This window comes from Ailuropoda melanoleuca, chromosome 10 (genome assembly GCF_002007445.2).
Source record: "Ailuropoda melanoleuca isolate Jingjing chromosome 10, ASM200744v2, whole genome shotgun sequence".
Taxonomy (NCBI): Eukaryota; Metazoa; Chordata; class Mammalia; order Carnivora; family Ursidae; genus Ailuropoda; species Ailuropoda melanoleuca.
The window spans coordinates 36798080-36824224 of record NC_048227.1 but is presented as its reverse complement, the minus strand read 5'-3'; the positions used below and the strand labels follow the sequence as shown (position 1 = coordinate 36824224).

At 52.7% G+C, this 26145-nt stretch overlaps 1 protein-coding gene across 1 annotated transcript in view; it reads left to right on the top strand.

Annotated features, from left to right (window-relative positions):
* The window catches only part of LOC100472042 (ATP-binding cassette sub-family A member 17-like), a gene marked incomplete at its 3' end in the record, with an annotated part of 62605 nt that extends 37806 nt beyond the window's left edge, over positions 1–24799 (top strand). Inside the window, exons 17-30 of the mRNA XM_034670575.1 lie at positions 1527–1680; positions 3193–3496; positions 5354–5627; positions 5821–6025; positions 6557–6776; positions 10433–10591; positions 12748–12926; positions 13510–13638; positions 14473–14667; positions 21727–21914; positions 23129–23299; positions 23536–23726; positions 23867–23940; positions 24446–24799. Of these exons, the coding sequence (XP_034526466.1) occupies positions 1527–1680; positions 3193–3496; positions 5354–5627; positions 5821–6025; positions 6557–6776; positions 10433–10591; positions 12748–12926; positions 13510–13638; positions 14473–14667; positions 21727–21914; positions 23129–23299; positions 23536–23726; positions 23867–23940; positions 24446–24799 (2797 nt within the window). The remainder of the gene's footprint in view (positions 1–1526; positions 1681–3192; positions 3497–5353; positions 5628–5820; positions 6026–6556; positions 6777–10432; positions 10592–12747; positions 12927–13509; positions 13639–14472; positions 14668–21726; positions 21915–23128; positions 23300–23535; positions 23727–23866; positions 23941–24445) is intronic.
* Between the last annotated feature and the right edge of the window lie 1346 nt (positions 24800–26145).

The following is a 26145-nucleotide window of genomic DNA, read 5'->3' as shown; positions in this document are numbered from 1 at the left end:
CTGTTACCAGTGCTCTTGAAGTTACATCGACCCACATCTGCGTGATGGGTGTGCTGTGTCGATGGTTTGAAGTCAACCACGGTGAGACCACCTGTACCATAGAACTTGGTACATGCTACAAATGAGGGTAGACTGAGAAAGTCATGGAGAAAACGTTAATAATGCAAAGTAAGTTCAGAAGTGTCTCTGGAGCCATTTCATTAAGAAGAGCACAAAAAGGGGCGCCTGGGTGGCACAGCGGTTGAGCGTCTGCCTTCGGCTCAGGGCGTGATCCCGGCGTTATGGGATCGAGCCCCACGTCAGGCTCCTCTGCTATGAGCCTGCCTCTTCCTCTCCCACTCCCCCTGCTTGTGTTCCCTCTCTCGCTGGCTGTCTCTATCTCTGTCGAATAAATAAATAAAATCTTTAAAAAAAAAAAAAAGAAGAGCACAAAAACTTGCAGAAACATCCTTCCAGTATTTAAAAAAAGTATCATTCAACTCAACAACAGCATTGCTTCCCCCAGGGATGAACGAGTAAAGTTATGACACACTGTCTTTGTTATCTCACGTTTACCCTGATCATGAATGTTCATTAGAACCAATATTCTTATCAGGACCACACTTGGAGGGCACCGTCTTGGAAGCAGACCGTCCGGCCCCAGCCCCGCCTTCAGACCACTGCCGCCCTGGCCCACCGCCCGCCAGCAGCCTCGACACACACCCTGAGATGGCGCCACCCAGTTCAGCAGCTCCCAAAATCCTGACCCACACAACTGTGGGAGAGAATGAACCCTTATGGTTGTTTCGAGCTGCTCAGTTTGGGGATAATCTGTGCCTCAGCCTATTGTAGACACCAACAAACACGCCATCTTTTACCCAACTCTGCGGCAGGGAAAATGAGCCACGACGTACTGGACTATTCCGTGGGGACAAATTCCCAAGAGTGGAATAACTGACCCAAAGACTATGAATAAAAATATGTTTCTTGACTTCTTAACAGTTTGTTGTCAGCAATGAAAGCGTCTTTTTGCCTCAAGCAGGGTTCGGCCAACTTTTTCCTGGAAGGCCAGAGAGGACACACTCTAGGCTATCGCAAACTCAGGGGCATAATCAAGGAGAATATGTGCATGATTAGATAACTATCTAACACTAACCATTTAAAAATGTAAAATCCATTCTGAGCTCGGGACCAAACAGAAAACAAGGCCTTGGGCCAGATTTGGCCCTGGGCTGCAGTTTACTCGGCTGTGCCGAGAGGGTCAGCAACCCCACAAGTTATAATTGACGATTTTGCCCATAACATAGATATTAAGCGATATTTCATTTTTGTCTTAATTTGCATATGGCATCTTTCAGGGAAAACAATGGAATCTATTCATGCAAATGTCGCCTCAGTTCTTTGGAAAAGCCCCTGGTCGGTAAATTCAATATTCAGTTAATTCAGTATTTACTCAGGGCCTGTTTAAGACTCTTTAAATCCAAACAAACTGAAGTCAGTTGTGATTTTTGTGAATTTGCATTTCTCTTTGTTTCGGCCTGGTTTAGGGTTAACAAGTTGTCAGACACCAACACAGATATCCAAGCCCTCAAGATCCCCTTGATGCAGTCCCAAAGAAGGGTCCCTATCAGCAGGATTAAACGCATTCACTCCAGGATCTTCTCAATACGGTCGGGCCTGCCAATCCAGCTGAACACTGGGGTGAGCAAGAATTTCAAATGCATGCAAGAGGGCAGATCTGGGTTCGGTTCTTAGAATCACGCTATTCTTCTGCCACGAAGTGCAGGTCAGCCTTTCACAGGGGCTTGAGAAAAAAAATGTGCAGATTTTCAGCATAAAGGACAGGCCCCCCGCTAGGTTTCAGCAATGCCAGGCTCTCAGCTCTAGTTCAAAGGCAACATCCTAGTGTTTCCTGACCAGGATTAACCCAATGGAGGAAAGTACCAGCAAAGGTCACAGGAAAAGTCTTGGCCCTTCCTCTCACCAAGAACAAGAAAGAATAAAAGTCTACTGGCCACAAAAGCATGTTTAATCTTCCTTTTCCATCTTTCACTGTGAAACAGATCACATATTAGATCACCTGGAGTTTAAGATTTTTTTAAACATCCTTATGAAATGTTTGGATGACCTATCACGTTCCTCCATTGCTGAAAGAAAAATCCTGATGTGCATCTGTACAAAATGGTCTCGATTTGGCCATCCACAAGGCATGACCGTAAAACACTGAGACTGGTTATCACGGGTTAGGGAAGACACTGATTCCATTGTTTCATAATCTCGAATCACGTTTGAAAGGAGAAGGGTTATCGAGGCCAGCTGCCTCCCCTGTGCAGGAGGCTCTTCCCCAGCTTCCAGCAGGAGGCTCATCTGGGCTCCGCTTGGCCAAGTTTTGCTTCTGGAGACTTCCCAGGAAGTAGTTCTCAGGGTACAACCTCGGACGAGTGGAGAGCAGTGCCTTTGAGGAATGTTTGGGGTGAATGTGCCTTCATCATGTCCAGTGCGGGGAATTTTGGGGTTGCCTGGTAGAGACTTTCAGGGATTTGTTGGTATTTGGGATCAGGAACATAGGAATGCCTGACTCAGACCTGACCACCAAGCCTGTCCCCACAAAGGCTCCAGGTGGACGAGTCGCGGCCTCTCCCTGCCCTCGTTCCGGCTGCACCAGTGAGAAGCGTCATGGGGGCCCATGGTGCTGACCCCCAGCGTCTCCTACCCCAGGCCCACCTACATGTTTTGGTCCCCAGAGCACATGAGCACACCGTTCACAATTACTTTCCGGGCCGCAGGGGACACGTGCTCCGGTACCTGCAGGATGCATCACCAGAAGTGGAATTTCTAAGTTAAAAGACCACATGAATATTAAATTAGATTGTATTCCTCCAGCTTATTTGTTTTCTAAAAAAGTTGTACCAAATTAAAACTCCAGCAGTGGTATTTTCCCCACATCCCCACATAATCTGGTATATTAAAAAAAATGGCATCATACTTACATTTGCTATCTGTTTAGGCTACTCTTCCAGATCGTTCCAAACTATGGCTTCTTTTTCTGCCGTTAAATGTCAATCAAATCACTGGGTCAAAGAATTTTTACTCGCAGCAAATTCTGAACATCATCAAAATGTTAGGCCCCGTGTGAAAGTGTGCCGCTGGGCGTGGGCCTGGCGGCTCCTCTCCGTGGCCTTGCTAATGGGGTGCCCCCTGTTTCTATTGCAGCTCAGCCTTATCTGCCAACAGTTCTATGCCATGTTCCTGAAAAGGGTCACCTTCTCTTGGCGCAACTGGATGTTGATGCTGACGATACAGGTCCTGGCACCTCTGGGGATCACCATCTTCAGCCTTGCCTTCCTCAACTTGGAAAGGCGCATGGACGAGGTCCCACTGGAATTGACCCTAAAAACATACGGGCAAACCATTGTCCCATTCTATATTTCTCCCAATTCCAGGCTGGGTCCTCGGCTTTCGGAATATTTTACAAACATGCTTGTGTCTGAGGAGCAGATCCCTCTGGAGACCCTGAGTAAGTCCGAGGCGCTGGCAAACCGGGTGTGCCGCGGGCACACTGCTCCCTGTGGGGACGCTCCATCCTTTGGGGCCACGCGATGCTCCCTGAAGTCAGGCGAATAGCCAGAAGTCTCAGAAAAACATCTTTAACCCCCCAGATGACAGGAAAGGGAGGATGCCCAGAAATGAAACCAGGCCGTGTCTTTCTGGGGACTGGGGCATGTCCAAAAAATGAAACTGATAAATTATCTGATGTGTCAGACATATCCTGAGAGATTTACACGTCTATCGTGTATCGGGGGGGTGGTGACAGAGGTAGAGCGCGCTAAGCAAATGTGAGAAGGACGGACGGACATGGGGTGTCCGGGTAGCTCAGGTTGAGCGTCCGACTCTTGATTTCAGCTCAGGTCACGATCTCAGGGTCGTGAGATTGAGTCCCAGTCGGGCTCCGCACTGGGTGTGGAGCCTGCTGGAGATTTTCCCTCTCCCTCTGCTCCCCCACCCGGCTCACATGCACACTTGCACTCTCTCTCTGTATCTAAAAAGAAATACATCTCTAAAAAAATGAAGAAAGAAAGAAAAGGAAGGACATTAACTCTGGCAGGGAGGTTGTACGAAAAAGGAAACACAGCGTAACATACCACTTGGTTCAGCTGTGAACTCATTTAACCAACTTTATGATGTGCTCTAGGGGAGGGCAGAGGAAGGGAGCCTGGACGGGTTGCGGATAGGAGAAGAAAAGCCTTGTTTCCATAATAGTACATCAATAGGTACATGTGCCATTTAGCCGTCTGGAGAAACGCCAGCTGACCAGCGTGAGAGAGGGTGCTCCCAGGAAGCAGGCACTGGGGAACGGCAAAGGGCAGGGCAGGCCATTGCCATTTGTCATTGTGAGTCTTGCATAATTATTCAGATTTAAAAATTATATTGCATGAGTCATTCGGACTAGAAATCAAATTGTAAAGTATTCACTTTTTAAAATAAAGAGATCAAATGTGGAACATGGTGTGGCAAGATGGGGAGAAGGAGAAATCTCGCCTCCTCCACGAACCGAGTGAGCGAGCAAGCGTCCTGCCAGCAGCATGGTTACCGCTGTCGCTGGGATGGGCTGTCCCTTCCAGTGCCTAAGACCCCCGAGCTCTAGGGAGCTCTAGGTGGGTCGTGCATTTATGTGGTGCTGTGCACTGAGAGCACAGTGAAGAACAGTGTTGCTACCAGCCCGTGGTGAGAAGGGTCGAAGGGGAAGTGAAGATAGTTGTGGTGCAAAGTGACAGTCGGGACGGTGGCAGCACTGCGGGATCGTGGGGACATAGCTCAGCCTCGGAGGGGGGCACAGTGGCTACAGGGTGAGAGCCTGAGCTGACTGGCAGAAGGGGAAGAGAACTGGAGAACATTCCAAACCACAAGGACAGCGTTTGTAAGCACGGGGAACAGTGGGTCCTCGGGGGTGGCAAGGACTCGAGGACGCGAGCTGGGTTTGGAGGGTGACTGAGTGCTGCAGGCCGTGTGTGGGGGCAGTGAGGGCCACTGGCGGTGGTTTGGTGAGGTGCAGTGCAACCACGTGTCACCTTCCACTCACACAGGAGGGACTGCCTTTGCCACACAGTCCTGGCAAAGGTCAAGGCCCTGGAGAGGGCAGGGGATAGACAGCTGGAAAGATGACTAGACTTCTCTCCTTTTTTCCCACTGCTTCCATAAACGTAAGGGAGGTTTTAAAGTGGTCCCAGAGCTGTGGGGCCCGGGCAGGAGGCGGCCCTGCAGGCACAGGGGTCCCTGGAAGTGAGGGCGCAGCCATGTCCAGAGAAGCCCCCTTTCAGATGGGGCTGGGGTCCGGGGATGAGGCGCACAGCTCTAGGACACTGCTCTCTCGCAGGCTCAGTGGAAGATCTCCTCCTGCAAAAGGCAGAGGAGGAGCCTGAGGGCTTTGATTACAAATATGTCGTGGCGGCTTCCTTTGAAGACTCGGGGAACCACACCACGGTGACGGCGCTATTCAACAACCAGGCGTACCACTCCCCCGCCGTGGCACTGGCGCTCGTGGACAACTTTCTCTTCAAGCTGCTGTCCGGGGCCAGAGCCTCCATCACAGTCATCAACCACCCTCAACCCCGGTCGGCCCTGGAGGTCTCGGAGGACATCTTGTATCAGTAAGTGCGACTGCCCTCCCCCCGGCAAAGCCTTCCGGTCCACGTCCACAGCGCGCGGCTCCTCGGCTCCTCGACCACCTGCCCCTTCTTGTGTGCTTCTCATTGTAATGACAATACGTCCCTGCAGAGGACCGCTCCTGTGAGCAGCTCTGCTTAAACCGCTTCCTCCCTCTCTCTCCGTGTCCTGTCGCAGGGGCCCAAAAGCACACTTCCTCATTATCAACTTGCTTTTCGGAATAGCTTTCCTGTCCAGCTCATTTTCCATCTTGACAGTCAAAGAGCGATCCACGAAGGCCAAGCACATCCAGTTCACCAGCGGCATTTACGTGGCTACTTTCTGGCTGTCAGCGCTGCTGTGGGACCTCATCACCTCCCTCGTCAACAGTCTGCTGCTGCTGGTGAGGACTGCATGGTGCTGGGACCGCCCCCCTGCACATCACGGGGGATTTGCCTTAGGGAGACCCCACGAAGGACCAGAAGTCTAGGCCGCCAGCTCACCCAGGGCGTGACTCCGTCACTGACTCTGGGGAAAAGGTCCCCGCCCGTGAGGAGCCGAGGGGCCTGCTCCAGGGTCTCCAATCTGGCATCCCCGTGACTGCTGCCACAGCTAGGAACAGGCAGCACACGGGGGATGTGTGTTCATAGCCGGAAATAGCTCAGCAGGGCACCAAGGGGGCAGCTATCGGATTGTGACAGTCTGTGCGGGACAGGTCATGGCCCTCTTTGCTCTGTGTTCTGTAACCGTCGCTGAGCCCCTGACTGCATGGTGCTGACTCACCAGGCAGAGCCGCCGTCTGTGCGGTGAGATGAGCAAGCACAGGGAGCACCTGTGCCGCAAACTTATTCTTAAAGTTGGGATCGTCGTGTCCTCTCTCTAATCCTTAGCACCAACTCTTAGTGACTCTTCCAACCTCTCCCTCTTTCCCAAGGTGGTGTTCCTGTACCACCAGGAGGAAGCCTTCACGCACCAGGCCAGCGTCCCGGCCGTCATGCTGGCGTTCGCGCTCTACAGCTGGGCCAGCATCCCCCTCATCTACCTGAGCAGCTTCTGTTTCCGCTATGAAGGCGGTGCCTTCGTCAAGCTCATCATCATACTCACCTTCTTGAGCCTTGGCCCCCTCATCCTCGTCTCCATCACAAGCGAAAAAGGTGAGGACTGTCCTATCTACACACACCTTTCATGCTTCCGCTCACAGCCATGGAAGGTGCAGCCCCTTCCGTGAGGCTGTTCTCAGCTGTCTCCTCAAGAGCCCCAAACCGTGTCCCAAACACACATCTCCAGGAGAGCGGAGTGGCTATGCTCCAGGAGAGCGGAGTGGCTATGCTCCTCCCGTGGGTTACGCTCAGCAGCAGACAGGGAACAAAGTGCCTGGCGCACACACGCAGCCGTGCGGATGGACACCTGACCCCGCTGATAGGATGAACCCTGGTGACAGAAAGTCAGGACAGCGGTGGCCTCTGGGTTTGGGGGAGAAGGGCTGACTAAACAGAGACCCCACGGAACCTCCTGCACATACTCGGCATCTTGAGCGAGGTGTTAGTTACACAGGCATAAACGTTTATCAAAATTCATCAAGTTGTCCACCTATGATCATGCGTTTCATTGAAATAAATGATTCCTCCATTAAAAAAAAAAAAAGGTAGTAAGACTATCAATAAGCCCAGGTTGGGAGGGGGCTGTCTGGGGAGTGCGCAGTTAGGGTCAAAGTGCTGGGGAGCAAGCCATCGCTCATACTGTGCACCGTGACACTGACATCTTCGTGTCCGGGCTGCATCTCCTCTGCACATGTTCATTTCTGCCTCTGTGATTCTCTTCTGCATTTACTTGGACACCAACCACCTCCTTTAAATTGGCTTTTGGGTTTTTCTTGTTGTCTCTACCCAAGAATATGTGAATAGCTCCCTCTGTCTTGGTCTTAGGAGCCATTCTGTCTCCTGAAGGACTGGCCGTGTGTGTATTCTCAGCCATCTTGACTGAGCATGTTCTGCTGGTCTCATGGTCTGCACTTCGTGGCACCCTTCCTAGTTCTCATGCACACCACCTGTGGGATTTTGGAGGTGGAATTGTTTTCATCTGAGCAGATCAAAAAAGCAACAGCATTTTGACTTTATGATGGGAACAGAACAAAAAGCATGCTGCAGACAGAGGAAAGGGGTTAGCAAAGGCACGTCCTAAGGGAACCCTAACCCCGCAGTCCTCAACTGCACTGTGCGTCTGAGATTCACGGCTCAGCGTTTCAAGACACACCCCAGGTGATCCCAATGTGGGCAGGCCAGGGAATCACTCTGAGCAATGCTGCCCTCGTCTCCAGAAAGAACCTAAGGATTCCTACCTTTCTCTTCTCCTCTACCACCCAACCCCACCCCAGAGAGACAAGTACCTGCAAGTCCAAGGACACTGAAGGACTCTGATGGGGACAGAGCTCTCAGAGAGAATGACCAAGCCAGGGCACATAGATCTCTGGACATTCTCTTTGGCTTCCTTGACCTTTCTGGGATCCATTTCTTCTTAGGTTGCTTCATGCCCTGTCTTCTCTGCCCTCCTACACGGCAACAACAAGGACCGAGACCTCTCTCCCGCTTGGAGGAGGCACGCTCCCACTTAGAAGTCACGGGGGAAGGAGGCTGGGACAAGGCACGAAGCTGTGGCCTGGGGGAACCATGCTGGTTCCTGTGTGCACCCCACCCACACCTCCTGAGAAAGGACACCGTTAGGACACTTTGGCCTCTATACACTCGCCCCAGGGGCCTCATCAGGATGCTGTCGCCATGGCAGGACAGAGTCAAGAATACAAAGCTAAATCTGAGCTCTCCTTTTTCTGAGACACCACTAAAATAATAGAAAAGGAAATAAAAATGGATGAGTTCATGGTGAAGAAGCATCGGCCTCTGAAGTGCATTTGGCGGGGGAAATGGCGGAGCAAGGACCTAACTTAGCGCCACGGAATCCTGGGGATCCTCGGGACCCAGGAGCTGGGGAGTGAAGGCGGGGCTGACAACAGTCTGCCCCTGTTCCTGTCCCCGCGGGAAGCACACAGCACACAGGCAGGCTCGCCGGACGGCAGAGGCCCCTCCTCTGGGTGAAGCGAACTTGCCTGCACGCAAGACCTACACATTCTGCCTGGTCCCCTGCCCATAATGTTGCCCGTGCCCATGCACAAAGCTAGCGATCCCCTCCCGGCACCTCTTTTGTTTCTGTGGATAGACAGAGGTCACCGAACACGAAGATGGCAGCCACGGAAGAGACATCAAAGCAGACCACCAAATATGGAAGACGGGGAAATGCAGGGCACAGAACCACCATGCTGGAAAAGACAGCATCCATTAAACAACAGGATTCTATCAGGAAAAAAAAAACACCAACTCTGAGAGCAAGAGCAAGCTGACTGTCAAATAAACACTTAGCGGAAGGGGTGGAAGACGCCGCCTGTCGACCTCCCAGAAAGTAGAGCAGAAAGACAGGAGGAAGCAGGGGCGGGCAGGTGCTGAAAGAGGGTCCAGGAGCTGCAGCCCCGACCCCTGAGAAGCGCTCCACAAACAGAAAGCGGACATGAGGAAATCACCATCAAGATCTTCCAGAGTCGCAAACAAACCAAGCTCAAGGCTGAAGGGATCCGTGAGATGTCCGACGCTGAGGGGAGAAGGGTCCACACCTTACACCCAGATGCTTCCCAGAGGACAAGCTCTAGGCACCATTCAACTATCAAGTGGGCAGAAGCACAGAATGAAGGCAAGTTCAGCCACGCCAAGGGAAACGCAACCCACCACATCTCCTTGGAAAGTCCACGGAGAGACGTGGGCCAGCAAAGTGAAGGAGCAAAGCAACAAAGAAGGCACGGGACCCAGAGAGGAGCGGGTCCGGCCCCGGGGTGCGGCGGAGAACGGCCACCTGTCGTGGAGGGTGAGATTTGGGGGGTTCATGACCTCGCCCCAGGCTTTGAGCAATGCTGGGGTAGGAACCAGAAAGAAGGCAGGCAGGCAAGCAGGAGCCGTTAGTATCTCCTGCTCCTGCCGGTGCAGTGGGTGAGGGCTCAGGTGTGCGGTCGTGTCACGGGCCCTGTCTGCCGCACCCCGGGTCCGTTCTCTGATGAGCGGCTGATCAGTAGAATATTTCCTTTGCCAAGCACTTGTGTTTATTTGTTGTAAATAAACGTTTAAATTATTTTAAATACAAATGCCTCAATTTCTTGCCAAACAACCTCGTTTGTCATTTCTTCACTTTGTAATATAACGCGAATCTAAAAATCGGCTTCTCTTAACCTCTAAGAGGCCCCAGTTTCTGTATATTTAGTTCACAACCAGCCAATTTACTGACTTTGCTACTGTGTCTCATGGCACTTTGGCTGATTCTCGTGGCCTTTCCAGGTCCATGGTAGCGTCAAGGATCTGCAAATGATGGCTTTGTCTCCACAGACGATCTAGGCGGGGATTGTGTCCTTCTCAGCTCCCGTAGGGATGCTCAGACAACCCCACAGCTGGCCCACCAGACCCTGGTGTCTAGCCCCAGCTCCCTGGTGAACCTCATCTCCCTCCCGCGTCTCAGCTCGCTCCTTCCACAGACGCATTCCATGCAGAGGCCATGCTCTCGCTGGTTTTCCCAAACACAGCTGTTTGGGATTTGTCTGCACGAGTGATTGGAAAGAAGTGAAATGACATGGCCCAAAGGAAAGTGTGTATGGCGTGGAGGTTGAATGACCACCAAGGGGGAGCCAGGTCTCTGGCCTGGGGCCCGGAAGAGTGACGTGTGCCGGGGCTGTGCCCTTTTCTGCCTGCAAGTGAGTCAGTACTTTCTGTCCCCTTTGCAGAGCTGGGCTACACCACAGTGTCAGACTCCTTGGACCGCACGTTCCTCCTGCTCCCAGGCCACTGCCTGGGGATGGCCCTCTTCAACTTACACTACAACTATGGGATCCACAAGTTATGCAAAACCAGGAACCTGAACTATTCGGAGTGTAATCAAATTTGTAAGTATTGCACATGGAAATTCTCCCCTTGACAGGATACACCTCCGCAGGTTTGGGTTTGTCCACAAGGCTGTAAAAGCATCGCCATAATCCAATTCCAGAACATTTCTATCACCCCAAGAAGAAGCGTCGTCTGTTCACAGTCTTTCCCCCGTCGCCCCTCCCCCAGCCCCTGGTGACCACTAGGCCTGTTCTGTCTGTGGACTTGCCTGTTCTGGTCCTTCATGTCTGCCTCTCTCACTCGGAATCATGTTTTCAAGCTTCATCGATGTTGCAGCAGGAGTCAGAGGCTCAATCCCTCTTCGTGGCTGAATGATATTCCACCGTGTGGACGGACCACAGTTTATCTGTTCATCGGGTGATGGGCATGCAGGTTGCTCCCACCTGTTGGTAGTTATGAACAATGCCGCTGTGAGAGTCACGAACAGGTTCTTGTGTGAACATGTCTTCTGTTCTCTTGACTACATGCCTAGGAATGAATTGTGTTTTGCTTCTCGAGGAACCACCAGATTGTTTTCCACAGCGGCTGTACCATTTTACATTTTGCCAGCGACGTAGGAGGGTTCCAGTTTGTCCACATTCTCTCCGACACCTTTTAAAATTCTTTTTTTTCTTCAAGAGAAAGAGAGCGAGTGAGCAGGGGGCAGGCAGAGGGAGAGAATCTCAAGCAGACTCTATGCTGAGTGTGGAGCCCGACACGGGGCTCAATCCCCCAACCCCAAGATCACAACCTGAGCTTAAACCAAAAGTCAGATGCTCAACTGACTGAGCCACCCAGGCGCCCCTAAATTATTCATTCTTTAAAACTGTGGTAAAATGGATATGAAGTCTACCATTTTAACCGCTTCTGAGCGTACAGGTCAATGGCATTAAGCACAATCACACTGCTGTACCTGTGTCCCTGTCCCCCAGCCCCTGGCACCCACCACTGCCCTTGCTGTGTCTGTGAACTCCACCACTCTAGGGACTTCACACGAAAGCTCCTAGGCCTTTCCTGTTTCCTCCTGTGGACATCCTAGAGCTACTTTCTTTGTGGTTACCATGGGGATTACATTAACACCCTCAAGTTGTCACATTCTAATTGGAATTTGTATCAGCCTGACTCGGTAACATAGAAACTGCTCCCATGCAGTCGCGTCCCCACTCCCTTCAATTATTGCGTATTGTGTATCCAGAAACATAGACCAGTAATTGTTTTTCTGCATTAGTTTCTCCAGTCATGGAGAAAACCACAAGCAGAGTTACAAACCCAACTTACAATAATACCAGCTGGTATAATTGTCCACGTAGTCACCTTGCCGGAGTCCTTTATTATTCTGACCTGTGTGTCCTGAGACAGTCACTGTCCATTATAGATTATTAAATGACACTAGCAAATTGGAGAAGATTATGCATAGTATCATTCTGTTTATATCTTTTTTTTTAAGATTTTATTTATTTATTCGACAGAGAGAGACAGCCAGCGAGAGAGGGAACACAAGCAGGGGGAGTGGGAGAGGAAGAAGCAGGCTCCCAGCGGAGGAGCCTGATGTGGGGCTCGATCCCACAACGCCTGTATCACACCCTGAACCGAAGGCAGACGCTTAACGACTGAGCCACCCAGGCGCCCCCGTTCTGTTTATATCTTAAAAGCTTGTGTCCAGAAAGGGTAGAAGGGTTAGACACAAACCCTAACAACAGCTTGGGGGGGTGGAGGGGAACCTTTCTGTTCTCCCTCACACACATCCCTTTTTTCCTATGACTCTGTATTTATGGCATAATTTTAAAATACATGTATTTAAAGGGTAAATGTGAAGGCAGATGAGATTACAGAGAGGGGACTAGAGGCTCCCAGATGTTGCGACAAGACTGGTCAGTTGAAGCTGCAGGTGACTGACAATTGTTCGGAGAACCGATCATATAAAAATCTTGCATTTTAAACCACTGTCATAGGACAGGGTGAAGTCACTGACTTCACCACATTATTTGTACAGAACGTGGGTTCTATAGTCTCCATGTTTACCACCTGCTGGGACGTGGTAACAGCACTGATGATGCTTGCGTGTGGCTTCAACGGCACCTGCTAGAAGATGGGTTCACTCACGGCTGGACGGAAGAGGTGAGCGAAGGCTGGGAAGCCAGCACGAGGCTGGTAACATGCGCTTCCTCCCCGTTAGCAGAGGGACACACGATCCAGGAGAGCATCTACGCCTGGGAGTCTCTCGGGATGGGGAAGTACCTGACGGCCCTGGCCATTTCGGGCTCTGTTTACCTCATGCTGCTCTTCCTCGTTGACACCAACGTCTTGTGGGGGCTGAAAGCCAGGTTTTCTGACCTCAACAGGAAGCGACAATCGGTAAGTGGGTCAGCGTGTAACTCTGGAACTCGGGTCCACGGGCTGGCTCGACAGTTCGTGGTTGGGAGTGGCCTTGACTTCCAGCATCTGACCGTCTCATCCCCCACCAGGGCAGAGGGGTGACAGCACGTGCCCGGGGTAGGGGAGGGGGCCCCCAGGGACCTGGAGGGACAGGGAGGCCAAGGATTAGCTTGGCCCCTGTGACCCTGGTGAGCTGAGTTAGGAATGAGACCCCAGATTTCCTAAGACCAGTCTGGAACACCTCTTCCCCCGCCCCGTCGGCCAGGAGCCCGAAGGGAGAAGGGTCTGTTCTGTCAGCTCTCGGTCTGAATGTCTTCCAGAGGAAAAAGCCCCCCAAGGAAATTCCGTAAGAGATTCATTTGTTTGGCCTTGATATCCCCAGGCTTCAAGTCTTTTAATTTTCCTCAGAAGCCAATACCACATGACGTTTCCAGGTCCGCCAGACCCCGGTCGCCCCTGAGAAAGGGGTGGTGGTGTGTGCGTGAGGCCCGCACTCGCCTGGGCTCCTCCCCTGCCCGCACACCGGCAGGGACTCACACCTCCCACCCTTGTCTCCGGAAAGCACGTACTGACGCACGAAGCAGCGGCCATGCCCGTGGACCAAGACGTGGAACAGGAGGCAGAGATGGTGGAGACTTACTTGGAAAAGCTGCGAGAGGAAAACCCACTGGTTCTTAGAGAAGTGTCAAAGGTAAAGTCAGACGTATCTCAAAAGCAAAGACCACTCCTCTGGTGGGCCTTTCGTAAGGAAGCAGCCGCCGGGAGCTCCAGGCGTGGCTGCTAGCTCTCCTGGCCGGGCCCGGCCCGAGTAGCATGAGCAGCGCTGCCCTGGAGACACACAGGCGGGGAGGCGTCCTCTGTGAACAAATCACACCTGAGCCTGTTTGCCCCCAAAGTGCCCAAAGGCAAGAGTTAGGGCCTGAGCTCTCCAGCGTCTCTCCGGGGGGCCCCTGTAAGGCAGGAGGGCCAGAGCCACGAATCCCAAGAGGCTGGAAGCCTTGGGGATGGACACGACTGGCTGACCCTCTCCGGGATCTAGAAGGCAGTTTTGGGGGGAGTTTCTGGTTGGGAGGGTGGCAGGCGGCTCCGAAAGCTCAAACCGAGCCTGGTTAGTCAGCCACAGAGCTCCAGCCAGAATTTTATAGAGAGACCCTTCAAACATCCAGGAGCTTTGCAACATTTTCCCTCAGTTTCTAAGTTCTTATTCTTTGTTTCCCTAGAGTCACTGGTGGTTTAAACAAACCAACCAACAAACAACTCAGGCAACATCAAGGGGTTTTGTTTGCTTGGAGGACTGAAGGGAAGAGGCTTATCCTGGAGAACCAGGCTCTCCGTTTGCAGGGATAGAAGGAGGAGAGCAAATCCCCTAGCCCTGCTGCGAGTGGAAGGAAGCCTGGCCACTCCAAGCCCTTGGGCCCCGAGGGCAGCCAGCACCCGACCCAGGACGGTGTGACAGGTGCAGGGCGGCTGTGGGCTGCCGGCCCCCCGCCTCCTCACTGTGCCCCTTCTGTCTTGGGTATCTCAGGTCTATGCTAAGAAGGTGCCCCCACTGGCTGTGAACAAGATCTCCTTCACTGTTCAAGCCGGGGAGTGCTTTGGCCTTCTTGGCATCAACGGAGCCGGGAAAACATCCATCTTCAAAATGCTGACCGGGGAAGAGCCCATCACCTCTGGGGATGCCTTTGTCAGGGGCCTCAGCATCAGGTCTCACCTGAGGGAGGTAGGGTGTGACCCAGGACAGGGGACAGCACTTGGGAAGGGGTAGCTGTGTTGGGAGGTGGGGGCATGGAAATGCACCTGGGGATCTGACACAGGCCTGGGGTGCTCTTGGTCTTTGGAAACCCCACCTATCAGGTTTATACGTGACTCCCGCCCCACGGCCCTACCTTAGACCTCTTCTCTGAGCTCCCCACCCATGATCTCCAGTGTCCACTGCTCACAGCCCTGGACGTCCCTCCCACACCTTCCCAGGTCCCAGGTCCAGTCTCCCGGCCGCTCCTACTGCGCTCACACCGCGGCTCCTAGAGATGCCTGGCTTGCCTTCCTTGCCGTCGGCAGGGTTTCTCATAATGCAGACCTCACCTCCTGTGAGCTGCAGCCTTCCCCTCTCCTCCCGTTCTTCCCACAATGACCCTTCTGTCCCAGATGCCTACGGCGGGTCTGCTCCGCCTGCCCGCTAGGCTGTGATGCTCCTCGGGGCTGCAACACCAGCCTTCTGTCTCTCTCGCTCTACACGGGCCGCTTCCACCTGAGTTCAGTGGTTACTCTGGACCCCCTGCTCGCTGAGGGTACCCACGCGGCTATGTCTCAGCCCGGCCCCAGTCCTACATGACAGACGTGCATGCGCGTGCCTCCTAGATGGCCTAGCTCGGACGCCTCCCTGCTGACACCCAACCTTCTCACAAGCTCCTCAAAGCCCGTCTTCTTCTTGAGGCCTCCACCTCAGCTACCGGCACCAATTCGATGACCATCCGGTGGCGCCAACGCTTGTGCCGGCCCAGCGGCCCTCACAGCACAGAGCTCTGATGGCCAGCGTGTGCTGGCCATGCAGGAAGGTGAGAGTGACAGGGCGGTGGCGGTGGTGGTCGGCACCCAGCGGAGCCTGTGAAAGGCGCAGGGAGAGACCAAACCCGGCAGCATAATGGAAGGCGTACTCTTCACAGCACAAGCCATCGAGTCACCAGAATTTATCAGACCAGCTTCAACGTCCATGAGCAAAATCACGTTCAGAGAGAAAGCAAAGAACCCACGTAGGCCCGTTCCGGACTCTTCAGCCCCTTCGTGTTTGGTGCCCACAGCCGGGGTGAACAGCCATAGCCAACGTAAGCCTCTCACGGCCACGTGACACTAACAACTCATTTTAACTCTTTTACTATTGTACAAATTACGAAGGAGGCTTCTGGTAACGGCAGACTGCCTGACTCTGACCCCCTTCCTGGCAAGAACTGTAACAACAGGACCACATTTTAAAAACATCTCCAGAGAGCCTTCTGAGAAGACAGTGAAGACTTATGAGGCAGGAGGTAGGATGGGGAGAGGCCCAGGGAGGTGACTATGTCCGGCCGGCGTGGCTGGGAGCCCAGGATTGCTCCTGATGCTAAAGTGACTGGCGCTGAGTTCAGGGCGAGTGCTCACTTTCTTAGACTGGGAACCCTGAAGGGCTGTGCCCCCGGTGCCAGGATGAGCCACATGTGGACGAGCTCATCCAAGGACCACAAAACAGCCTGGACTCGTGTCAGTCCCTGAAACGGGGCTGACGGGGCCCTAAGCCGCCAATGCTCCCAGGCACCTGACGGGAGCCAATGCCAATCTCTGGGGGGAAATGATACCATCCTTGGCTTCAAATGATTTCTACAAACAATTTTGCAAACGCAATGTTTGGTACACAATAAAATTAACCAGGTATACATGCATAAAAGACAAAACCCCCTTTCAAAAAAAATAACTTAGAATGAAGCCTGGCGAGTCAAAAGGGCAGAAGCTATCCAAGAGAAGGTAAGAACGTTGGGCAGACCTCCGAGATGGCCCCAAGGGGTCCCCATCTTGGCGCCCACAACCCCGGGCAGCCCCTCCCATGCTGGACCAGGGTGGGTCCGGGCAGCAGCAAAATTTGCAGGAGAGATGGTATGTCACTTCTGAGACTGGGTTACAGAAGACACGGCAGCTTCTGTGTGGGGTACACCCTCTCCCGTACATCCCTCACTGTGGGGGCAGCTAACTGCCACATCCTGATGGTGCTCACGCAGCCTGTGGAGGGGCCCACGCAATAAGGAGTGGCGCGGAAGTCCTGTGACCTGCCTACCACTACGTGAGCGAGTTCAGCAGTGGATCCTAGAGGCTCCCAGGGATGCGGCCCTGATTGGGAGGCCAAGGGCCACCTCATGACGGAGCCTGCCCAGCACCACCCAGCCAAGCTGTCCCCAGATCCATGAGCTGACCCGCAACAAACCATGACTATGTTTTGGAGTAACTTATTACACGGCAACATATGACAACCTGATACAGAGGCTCCGGTGAAAAGGTTTCACAGACACATAACTGAAGTCCCAGAAGGAGAGGATGCAAATAGGAGGCAAGGCAGAATTTGAAAAATTAATGTCTAGGACTTTCCAAAATTTATGGAAGACATCGAATTACAAATTAATAAATTCCTATCAGCCCTAAGCAGGAGAAATTACAAGAAATAAATCCCTAGGAACATTATAATAAAAATGCTAGAAAATAAACACAGGAAGGAAATCTTAAAAGGACCCACTTTCAGAGGAACAACAATCAGATCAGCAGGTGATATCTTAACAGAAATGACAGCGGCCAGGAGACAACAAACGACGGAAGTGTTAACAGCCAACCTAGGATAATACACTCAGTAAAGCCACACTGTAAAAAGAAAGTATGAGAAAAAGGCATTTTCACATAAACACTGACAGAACTGATCACCAGCACAAGTGTGCAAAAAAAAAAAAAAATCATAGAGCCATCTTTATGCAGAGGGAAAATTATCCCCGAAGGAAGCTCAGAGATGCAGGAAAGACTGAAAAGTGATTTAAAAAAAAAAAAAAAAAAAAGAAGGAAATGTATGGGTTTTGATTAAGCTATAATAATAATAATGTCTTCTTTTGAGGTTTAAAATACATCCACAGTGACAGCACAGGACGGTGATGGCTGCAGGCCAGGGGGCATAAATGAAGTCAAAGGGCCTAGTTCCAGTAAATAGTGCCCAGTGCTAAATCAAGGACACACGCTGTCGTCTCCGGGGGGGGGGTGATAAGCCAGTACGGGGGACAGAAGGAAAACGAGAACAACAATCACATGACCGAGAACAAGCCGCCACAAGCAGGAGGAGGAGCCCAGAGCACACGGACACACAACCCTGAAGAAGCTGGTGGACGGAAATCCCGACACATCAGGGAGTTCATTTAGTAGAAACGGACTGAAGAGTCCAGCAGAAAGACTGTCGGGACGATACTCATCAGCTGGAACATCAAGTTAGCACACAGCCCAGCGAATCCGCTGACCAGGGTGTGCCCAAGAGGAAGGAAAACCTATGTCCACACAGCAGTCTGTACACGGACGTTCACAGCAACAGGACTCACAACTCCAGTGTCGGTCAGTGGGTGAGTGGAGATGCCAAACATGGTCCATCCAAATGACGGAGTACCATTCAGCCACACAAAGGACTGATGCACGGATGCCCGCTACGAAGCAGGGGGACCTAGAACGTTTGATGCTCGGTGACAGAAGCCAGTCACAAAAGGCCACATGTCGGGGTGTCTGGCTGGCTCCATGGGAGGGGCATGTGCCTTCTGATCTTGGGGTCGGAAGTTCAAGCCCCATGTTGAGTACAGACATTGCATAAATAAATTTTTTTTAAAGATTTTATTTATTTAGTTGAGAGAGAGAGAATGAGCGAGAGAGATCGTGCAAACAGGGGGAGGGGCAGAGGGAGAGGGAGAAGCAGGCTCCCCACTGAGCTTGGAGCCCGATGAGAGGCTCAGTCTCACGACCGTGACATCACGACCTGACCCTGAAACCAAGAGTCAGATGCTCAACTGACTGAGCCACCCAGACGCCCCTTTTAAATTTTTTTAAAAATTTTTTTAAGGGGTGTCTGGGTGGCTCAGTCATTTGAACATCTGCCTTCAGTTCAGGTCATGATCTCAGGGTTCTGGGATCAAGCCCCATGTTGGGTTCCCTGCTTGGCAGGGAGTCTGCTTGGGATTCTCTCCCTCTGCCCCTCCCCTGGCTTGTGCTCTGCTCGCCTGCTCGCTCTCTTTCAAAAATTAATAAATAAATAAATCTTCAGAAACAATTTTTTAAAGAGGCCGAGTATTATATGATCCACTTTATATGAAATGTCGAGAACAAGCAAGCAAATCTGTAGACAGTAAGTAGATGAGTGGTTGCCACGGGCTGAGGGTATTAGAAGCAATGGGGAGTGAATGCTAAAGGATATGGGGTTTCTTTGGGGGAAATGAAAAGTCCTCAACCTGATTGTGATGATAACTGCACCCCTCTGAATATGCTAGTAAGCACGGAATCGTACACATTCAACAGGTGAATTGCATGGAATGTGAATTGTGTCTCAATAAAGCTACTATAAAAGGCAAGGAACAGGGGCGCCTGGGTGGCTCAGTCAGGGACGCATCTGACTCTTGGTTTTGGTTCTGGTCATGATCTCGAGGTCCAGGGATCAAGCCCCACGTCAGGCTCTGCACTCAGCCCGAGGTCAGCTTGGGATTCTCTCCTTCTCCCTCCCCGCAACTCGCACACATGCTCTTTTTCTCTCTCAAATAAAAAAATAAAATCTTTTTTAAAAGGGGAGGGGGAGGGGGAGGAATGAACAAAGAAACAAACGAAGAAAGGAAGGGAGAGGAGAAGGGACACGGCAGCTGGTCCTGGGCAGATCTGGAGCCTGCTCTTACTGTCACCAGCCCTCCAGCCCACAGACCTTTCCTGAAGCTCACGCAGAATAAAGTACGAACGTGTTCCATAAACTCAGGTGACTAAAAATGTTACATTTCTTTGTGTTATGTAAAATCAAATGACATCTGCCAGGAAATCGGATTCCAGTCTCCCCACAACCCTTCTGCACCTCGCCTCCCGACAGTCTGTGTGAAACGCGGGATCTAAGTCCAGTTAAGCCTGCCCCTCCGTCCTTCCACTTTGTCCTGGAAATCATGTGCATATTGATCTCGTCAGCAAACTCCTTGCCCTCCCCACTGTGCCGGCCTGCTGCTCACCACCCTTTGGACGGACAAGTCCTTTCAAGCATTCTTTCAGGTTTTCTGAGATATATTCTTATCAGGATGTGCTGGTGTTCCAAGCCATGGCTGTGACACACGTTTCTGTGAGCCCTGCTCACAGCCTCAGAATTGTCTGGCTCCACTGAGGGGTGGTCCTTGGCCCACGGTGCCACCGAGTGCTAAGCGGGGCTCCATGGCCGCCCCAGCCAAGCCCCCATGTACTGCGGGCTCAGGTGTGTAAGAACATCACGTTCCTTCATTTTCAAGGCTTCTACCCCAAAACTGTTTCAAGAGACAGAAAACCTGTATAGACTCAAACCAGAGGTGAATTGAAATAAACGTCCAAGATTTGTGCCTTCTTGTGGCGCCTGGCTGGCTCAGTGAGTTAAGCATCTCCCTTTGGCTCAGGTCATGATCTCGGGATCCTGGGAACGAGTCCTGCACCGGGCTCCCTGCTCTGCGGGGAGTCTGCGTCTCTCTCTCCCTCTGCTCCTCCTCCCTCCCTTTCTCAAAAACATAAAACCTTAAAAAACAAAACAAACAAAACACAAACAAACCAAAACCAAAACCAACAACAACACTGCTCATGGCTCTCAACAACTCTCAGTGAACCAGAAACAGAAGAGACATCAGGTTAAACCACCCGACGAACACCACCTACCAGAAACCTTCATATCTCCTAATGAGAGGCTTGACGCATCTTCATTCAAGTCTGTTTTTCCTGCGGGCACGTCGCTCCTGGCGGCAGGTGTCTTCAGGGGAAGCCCCACCCTTGGTTGTAGGGATGGTCCTGGTGCGTTCTCCCCTCGTTCACTCCATCCCGGCGATTTTCCCGTCTGCGTCCAGTCAGAGCAGCGTGCCTCGCCCCTGCCAGGGGCACCCAGAGTGGCCCCTCGCTTCAGTGGGGAGACAGATGGGAAGAAGAGCATTGGTTATTTCTCAAGAATGGCATCCTACACTTTCGTCATCTACTCCAGGGGAGCCCTTGACCAGGGGCACAAACCAGGGCAGTTCAAAACTTGGAAATAACTCACATGCACCTGGGTGGCTCAGTCATTAAGCGTCTGCCTTCGGCTCAGGTCATGATCCCAGGGTCCTGCTCAGCGGGAAGCCTGCTTCTCCCTCTCCCACTCCTCCTACTTGTGTTTCCTCTCTCGCTGCCTCTCTCTGTCAAATAAATAAATAAAATCTTTTTAAAAAATAAAAATAAAAAAATAAACAGCTAAATAAAATCTAGAAGTCTTTCCCAAATGGCTAAGTAGCAGTTAAACTGAGTTGGGGTAGACCTGTATTTCTTGACTGAGAAAAATCTTTAAGACATGATGTTGAGGGGTGCCTGGGTGGCTCAGTCCGTTGGGCATCTGCCATCGGCTCAGGTCATGATATCAGGGTCCTGGGATCGAGCCCCGTGTCAGGCTCCCTGCTCAATGGGGAGTCTGCTTCTCCCCCTGCTCCTGCTCTCTCTCTCAAATGAATAAATAAAATCTTAAAAAAAAAAAAAGACACCATGCTGAGCTAGAAAGGTAATTTGCAGAATGGTAGATATGGGAGGATACTGTTTTGGCAAAAACAACACACAACCATGTCCACCTAAAGTCGAGAGGCACATGCCACCTGACCGAGGTTCCAGCAGTCTTCGTTGTGAGTGTTCTATAGAGAAAACCTACTTATGGATTATGTGTCTAATAGAAAATATTGTTAACGGGGGGGAAATAAAGCATCTTCTACTGCCCAGACACTTGTAAGGTGACGAGAGGCAGGGAGGCACTGGGCACTGAGGTTTCCTGCCAGGCAGGCGGGAGGAAGGGCCCCACGTGTGCCACCCACACACAGTGACAGCGAGCACTGCATCTGGGCTCCCTAACGCCACTGTTGTCCCACTCCCCCCACGTGTCACACGTGCGTCCACACGGCAGATACACAAGGCAGAGCAGGAGTCTGGGCTGGGGCAATGCCAGGGCAGGTGTCCAGGCCCGCACGCGGCTGGCAGCTTTCCTTCTGACGTGCCTCCCTCTTGGGCTTCGTTCCAACCCCAGGTGCAGCAGTGGGCGGGCTACTGCCCCCAGTGTGATGCCCTATTCAACCACATGACAGGCCGGGAGATGCTGGTCATGTACGCCCGGATCCGGGGCATCCCCGAGCACCATATCGGCGCCTGTGTGGAACAAATTCTCGACGACTTAGTCATGTATGCGTACGTGGACAAGCTGGTGAAGACCTACAGGTGAGACCTTCCACCTCCACCAATGAGAGCTGCTCCGGCGCTCCTCAGTGCAGGCCAAGGCCGTCAGCTCCTGGTTTGGGGTTGCTGTGCAGTCCATATGCCACTGTGTGGATTTGAGGGAGGGAGCCCCCTCCTGTAGATGAATGGGTCCATGGCCTGGGCTGCCCCGAGGCACTTCTCCCACTCGGCCGCGGGCAGGTAGGTAGCTAAGGACAAGCAGGTAGCATCACAGGTATTACCGTCCTGCTGCATCGCAAAGGGCCTCGGATTTTTGGTAGGCTCGCATTTCAAGCGCACGTTACCTTATCTTGCTGTGTCTAGGGCAACTGTCCTGCAGATGCTCGGCTAAGAGGCCGAGGGTTCTTCCTCCGATCTCTGCTGCCACTAATCTGAACCCAGTCCAGTTAGTTAGAAAGCAGGGCCACACAGCATCATTCTCAGGACTCCTTGGGGTGTGTGCAGCGCCCTCTGGAGGTTGCTGGCAGCATCCCACTCCTGCAACCGGGAAGTCAGAGATCCCCAGGGCTCGGGCAATTGCTGACCTTGGCTCTTCCCTCCCTGTTGGCTTTGGTTTGAGGCAGGTTTTCGAACTTCCTCACATATTTTGAAGATTAAAGAGTTAATGCTTGCAGACTTTAAAACAGCCCCACACACACTGTAAATGCTATGTGCTCATTTAAAAAAAATGTTAGCTAAAGGGTGCCTGGGTGGCTCCAAAGATTAAGGGTCTGCCTTTGGCTCAGGTCATGATCCCGGGGTCCTTGGATCGAGTCCCACATCAGGCTCCCTGCTCAGCAGGGAGCCTGCTTCTCCCTCTACTTGTGTTCTCCCTCTCTGTCAAAATAAATAAATAAAATCTTAAAAAATAAAGTTAGCTAAACTCGCCCTTTGTTCTTACTCGCCCAACACCATAGAGACTCTCAAAGAAGACTGATGGACCATGTGCTCACCGTGGACTGATCCGTGTCCGGGGCCATGATCTATACACTGAGTGGACAGCCAAGTCACAATACAACCTCACAGGAGGGTGGTGGGCCATGTTACTAAAGCCCGCTGAGGGGCTATGGGACACTTTCTCAACGGAGAACAGAAAGCCTCTGTGTGTGTGTGTGTGTGTGTGTGCGTGCGTGCGTGTGTGTGTGTGTGTGTGTGTGTAGGGGGGTTGGGCTACTGCTGATTGCCATTCACCCCAACCCTTCCCCCCCTGCTCCCAGTGGCGGCAACAAGCGGAAGCTGAGCACAGGCATAGCCCTGCTTGGAGAGCCCTCGGTCGTCTTCCTGGACGAGCCATCCACGGGCATGGACCCCGTGGCTCGGCGCCTGCTCTGGGACACTGTGGCACGGGCTCGTGACTCTGGCAAGGCCATCGTCATCACCACCCATAGGTAGAGCCGGGGTCTCTGGGGCAAGTGGAAGAGCCTGAAGGAGGGCTGGGTGGGTGGGGCCGGGTGGAGGCAGGTTCATCTGTCCCTGAGCAGAGTCCCCAGCCTAGCCATGTGGGCCACCCTCTGAACATGGGACTCAGGAACAGTGTGATCTGGCTCTCTGCGTGAGCCTCCGACACGGACGGCAGGCATCGGCATCCCCCGGCCCCGTGTCAGGCTTCTGCCCCTCTCCCCAGCATGGAGGAGTGCGAGGCCTTGTGCACCCGGCTGGCCATCATGGTGCAGGGTCAGTTCAAGTGCCTGGGCAGCCCACAGCACCTCAAGAGCAAGTTTGGCAGCGGCTACTCCCTGCGGGCCAAGGTCCGGAGCGACGGGCAGCAGGAGGCGCTGGAGGAGTTCAAGGCGTTTGTGAACCTGACCTTCCCAGGTGAGGGCCAGCGCACAGAGGGCGTCTGTACCTCATTCCTGCCGAGTCCCCCGTCCCTGACCCCGGGGAGGAGGGCCGTGATTCCATGGTCCCAGGCCCTTCAGCCTGGCCTTCACGGGGACGGTGTCCTCTTTGTGCAGGCAGCGTCCTGGAAGATGAGCACCAAGGGATGGTCCATTACCACCTGCCCGGGGATGACCTCAGCTGGGCCAAGGTAAGCATGTACCTGGGCATCAGAGGGAGCAAACCTGTGATGTCACCAGCTTTCTGGGGGTGACTTGTTTTCTTAACTGTGTGAAAGTTGCAGTCAAAACATTTCCTCTTTGCCATCCCAATGGCAAAATTCACATGGATTTCATAAAACATAAAGATGTGTGAGCGGGAAGGGGCCTCTGAGATCAGCTCCTCCTGCCCCCTCATTTCACAGAGAGGGAAGCGGGTCCAGAGAGGGGACACCACATGCCCAGGGTCCCACAGCAAGCCCGAGATCCAGCTGGAGTTTCTGCCTGCTAGCACAATGCCCCGCCAGTGCCCTTCCCTGAGATCACAGACAGCTAACTTCCCTAGGACTGACATCTTGGGAGGTGCTGGGGGCAGCTGAGAGATGGGTCTTTTGGGGGCTTCATCACACCCAAGACTCTCCCTCTTTCCACTCTCTGCTGCCTCCTCTCACCTCCCTTGTGCCCATCATCCACAGTGGCCTCCCTCCTTCCCAACAGGTGTTTGACATTCTAGAGCAAGCCAAGATGAAGTTCATGCTGGACGACTACTCTGTCAACCAAGTCTCCCTGGAGGATATTTTCCTGAGCTTCACATGCTTTGTGCACCCAACCAAAGAGGAAAAAAAACAAGGGCAAGCAGAGCCAGCAGACCATTCATCAACCTCTCCACCTCCCTCTCCATCTCCCTCCCAGCCTCCCTCTCCACCTACCTCCCAGCCTCCCTCCCACCCTCCCTCTCCACCTACCTCCCAGCCTCCCTCTCCAACTGGCTCTCCTCCTCCCTCCCAGCCTCTCTCTCCACCTCCCTCCCAAATTTCCTCCCAGCCTCTCTCTCCACCTCCCTCCCAGCCTCCCTCTCCACCTCCCTCCCAGCCTCCCTCTCCAACTGGCTCTTCTCCTCCCTCCCAGCCTCCCTCACCACTTCCCTCTGACATCTACTCGCTGTAATAAAGGGTACAAAATTTGCCATAGGCTGCAAGGAGTGCAAAGGCAGCTTGTAGACCCAGTGAGCTCAGTTCAGGGCCTGGGTGGCTCTCTGAAACATTGGACCCTCTCACCTTAGAAGCCTGGCAAAAGAACCTAGTTCCATTTCAGTGGAAAAGGGTCCTTTTGAGTCCCATCCGGGGGGTCCCGTGGTCTCATTGAGACCTGGCTGTGGAAGCAGCCTCAGAGGAACACCTGCCATGTCCTCTCAAGGTGCAGTGGCCTGGGGGTGACCATGGTTCTTACAACACCGTCCTGAAGGCAAGAGAAGAGATTGATGAGTTTGCTAACCCAAGTCTCAATTTGCCAGTGTTTCAATATTTGGATTTGTGAGGCTCCATTTGTTCTCTGTCCCTGTCCTTACAAATCTTAGGCATGAGTCTGCTCATGATGGCACATCAACCCATGAAGTGTTACTCAGAGGGGTAACCTGAAACTTAAAGACATTCATGAACTTTCCATAGTCAACAGGTGGTGGAGCCAAGATTCAACTCACATAGATGTTCTCAAAGTGGGGTTCCTAAGCAGCAGCTAGAAACACGCTAGAAATTCAGATTCTTGGGCCCCACCCCAGACCTGCAGAATTGGAACTATCTGGGGTGAGCCCAGCAATCTGTGTGGTAAGGAACCCATGTTAACAAGGACTTCTGATGCAGCTCAGGTGTGAGAACCACTGAGCACAGGCCTGTGTGCTCCAGGCCACGGCACGGGCCAGCCTCTGTGCGCAGAAGGATGTGGCTGTTGGCCTTTGTCACAAGCATGCCCCTCTGGAGTGTGCGCTGTCACAGAGCCTTTCTCCAGCGTGCTCATGCCCGTCCCTCCTAACAAGCCCCTTCGGCTCCTCCCTTTGCAGGTAGCTCTCTCCCTCCTTCTCAGCCAAGCTCCAGGAAAGTGGTGTCTCCTGTCCCTGACCAAACTTCCTACCTGCCATCACCACTCACCCAAAATTACAGCAGTGTTCCACCCCTGGCTGCCACACCACTGGTCTCTCCATCCTCTCTCCCTGTGCCTGCTCTGTGGCATTTCAGAGTCCCTCCCACAGCCTTTCTCCCTCACTCCCGCCTCTGTGCCCTGCTGTCCTTGAATCTTTCTCATTCGCCCCCCACCCCATGTCTTCAACTGCCATCTTCTTCCAGCCAGGAACTTCCCTGACCCCCGACAATCTAGACTTTTCCAATGAGTTCTCACCCTCCTGCGTGGGGGTGTCCAATGGG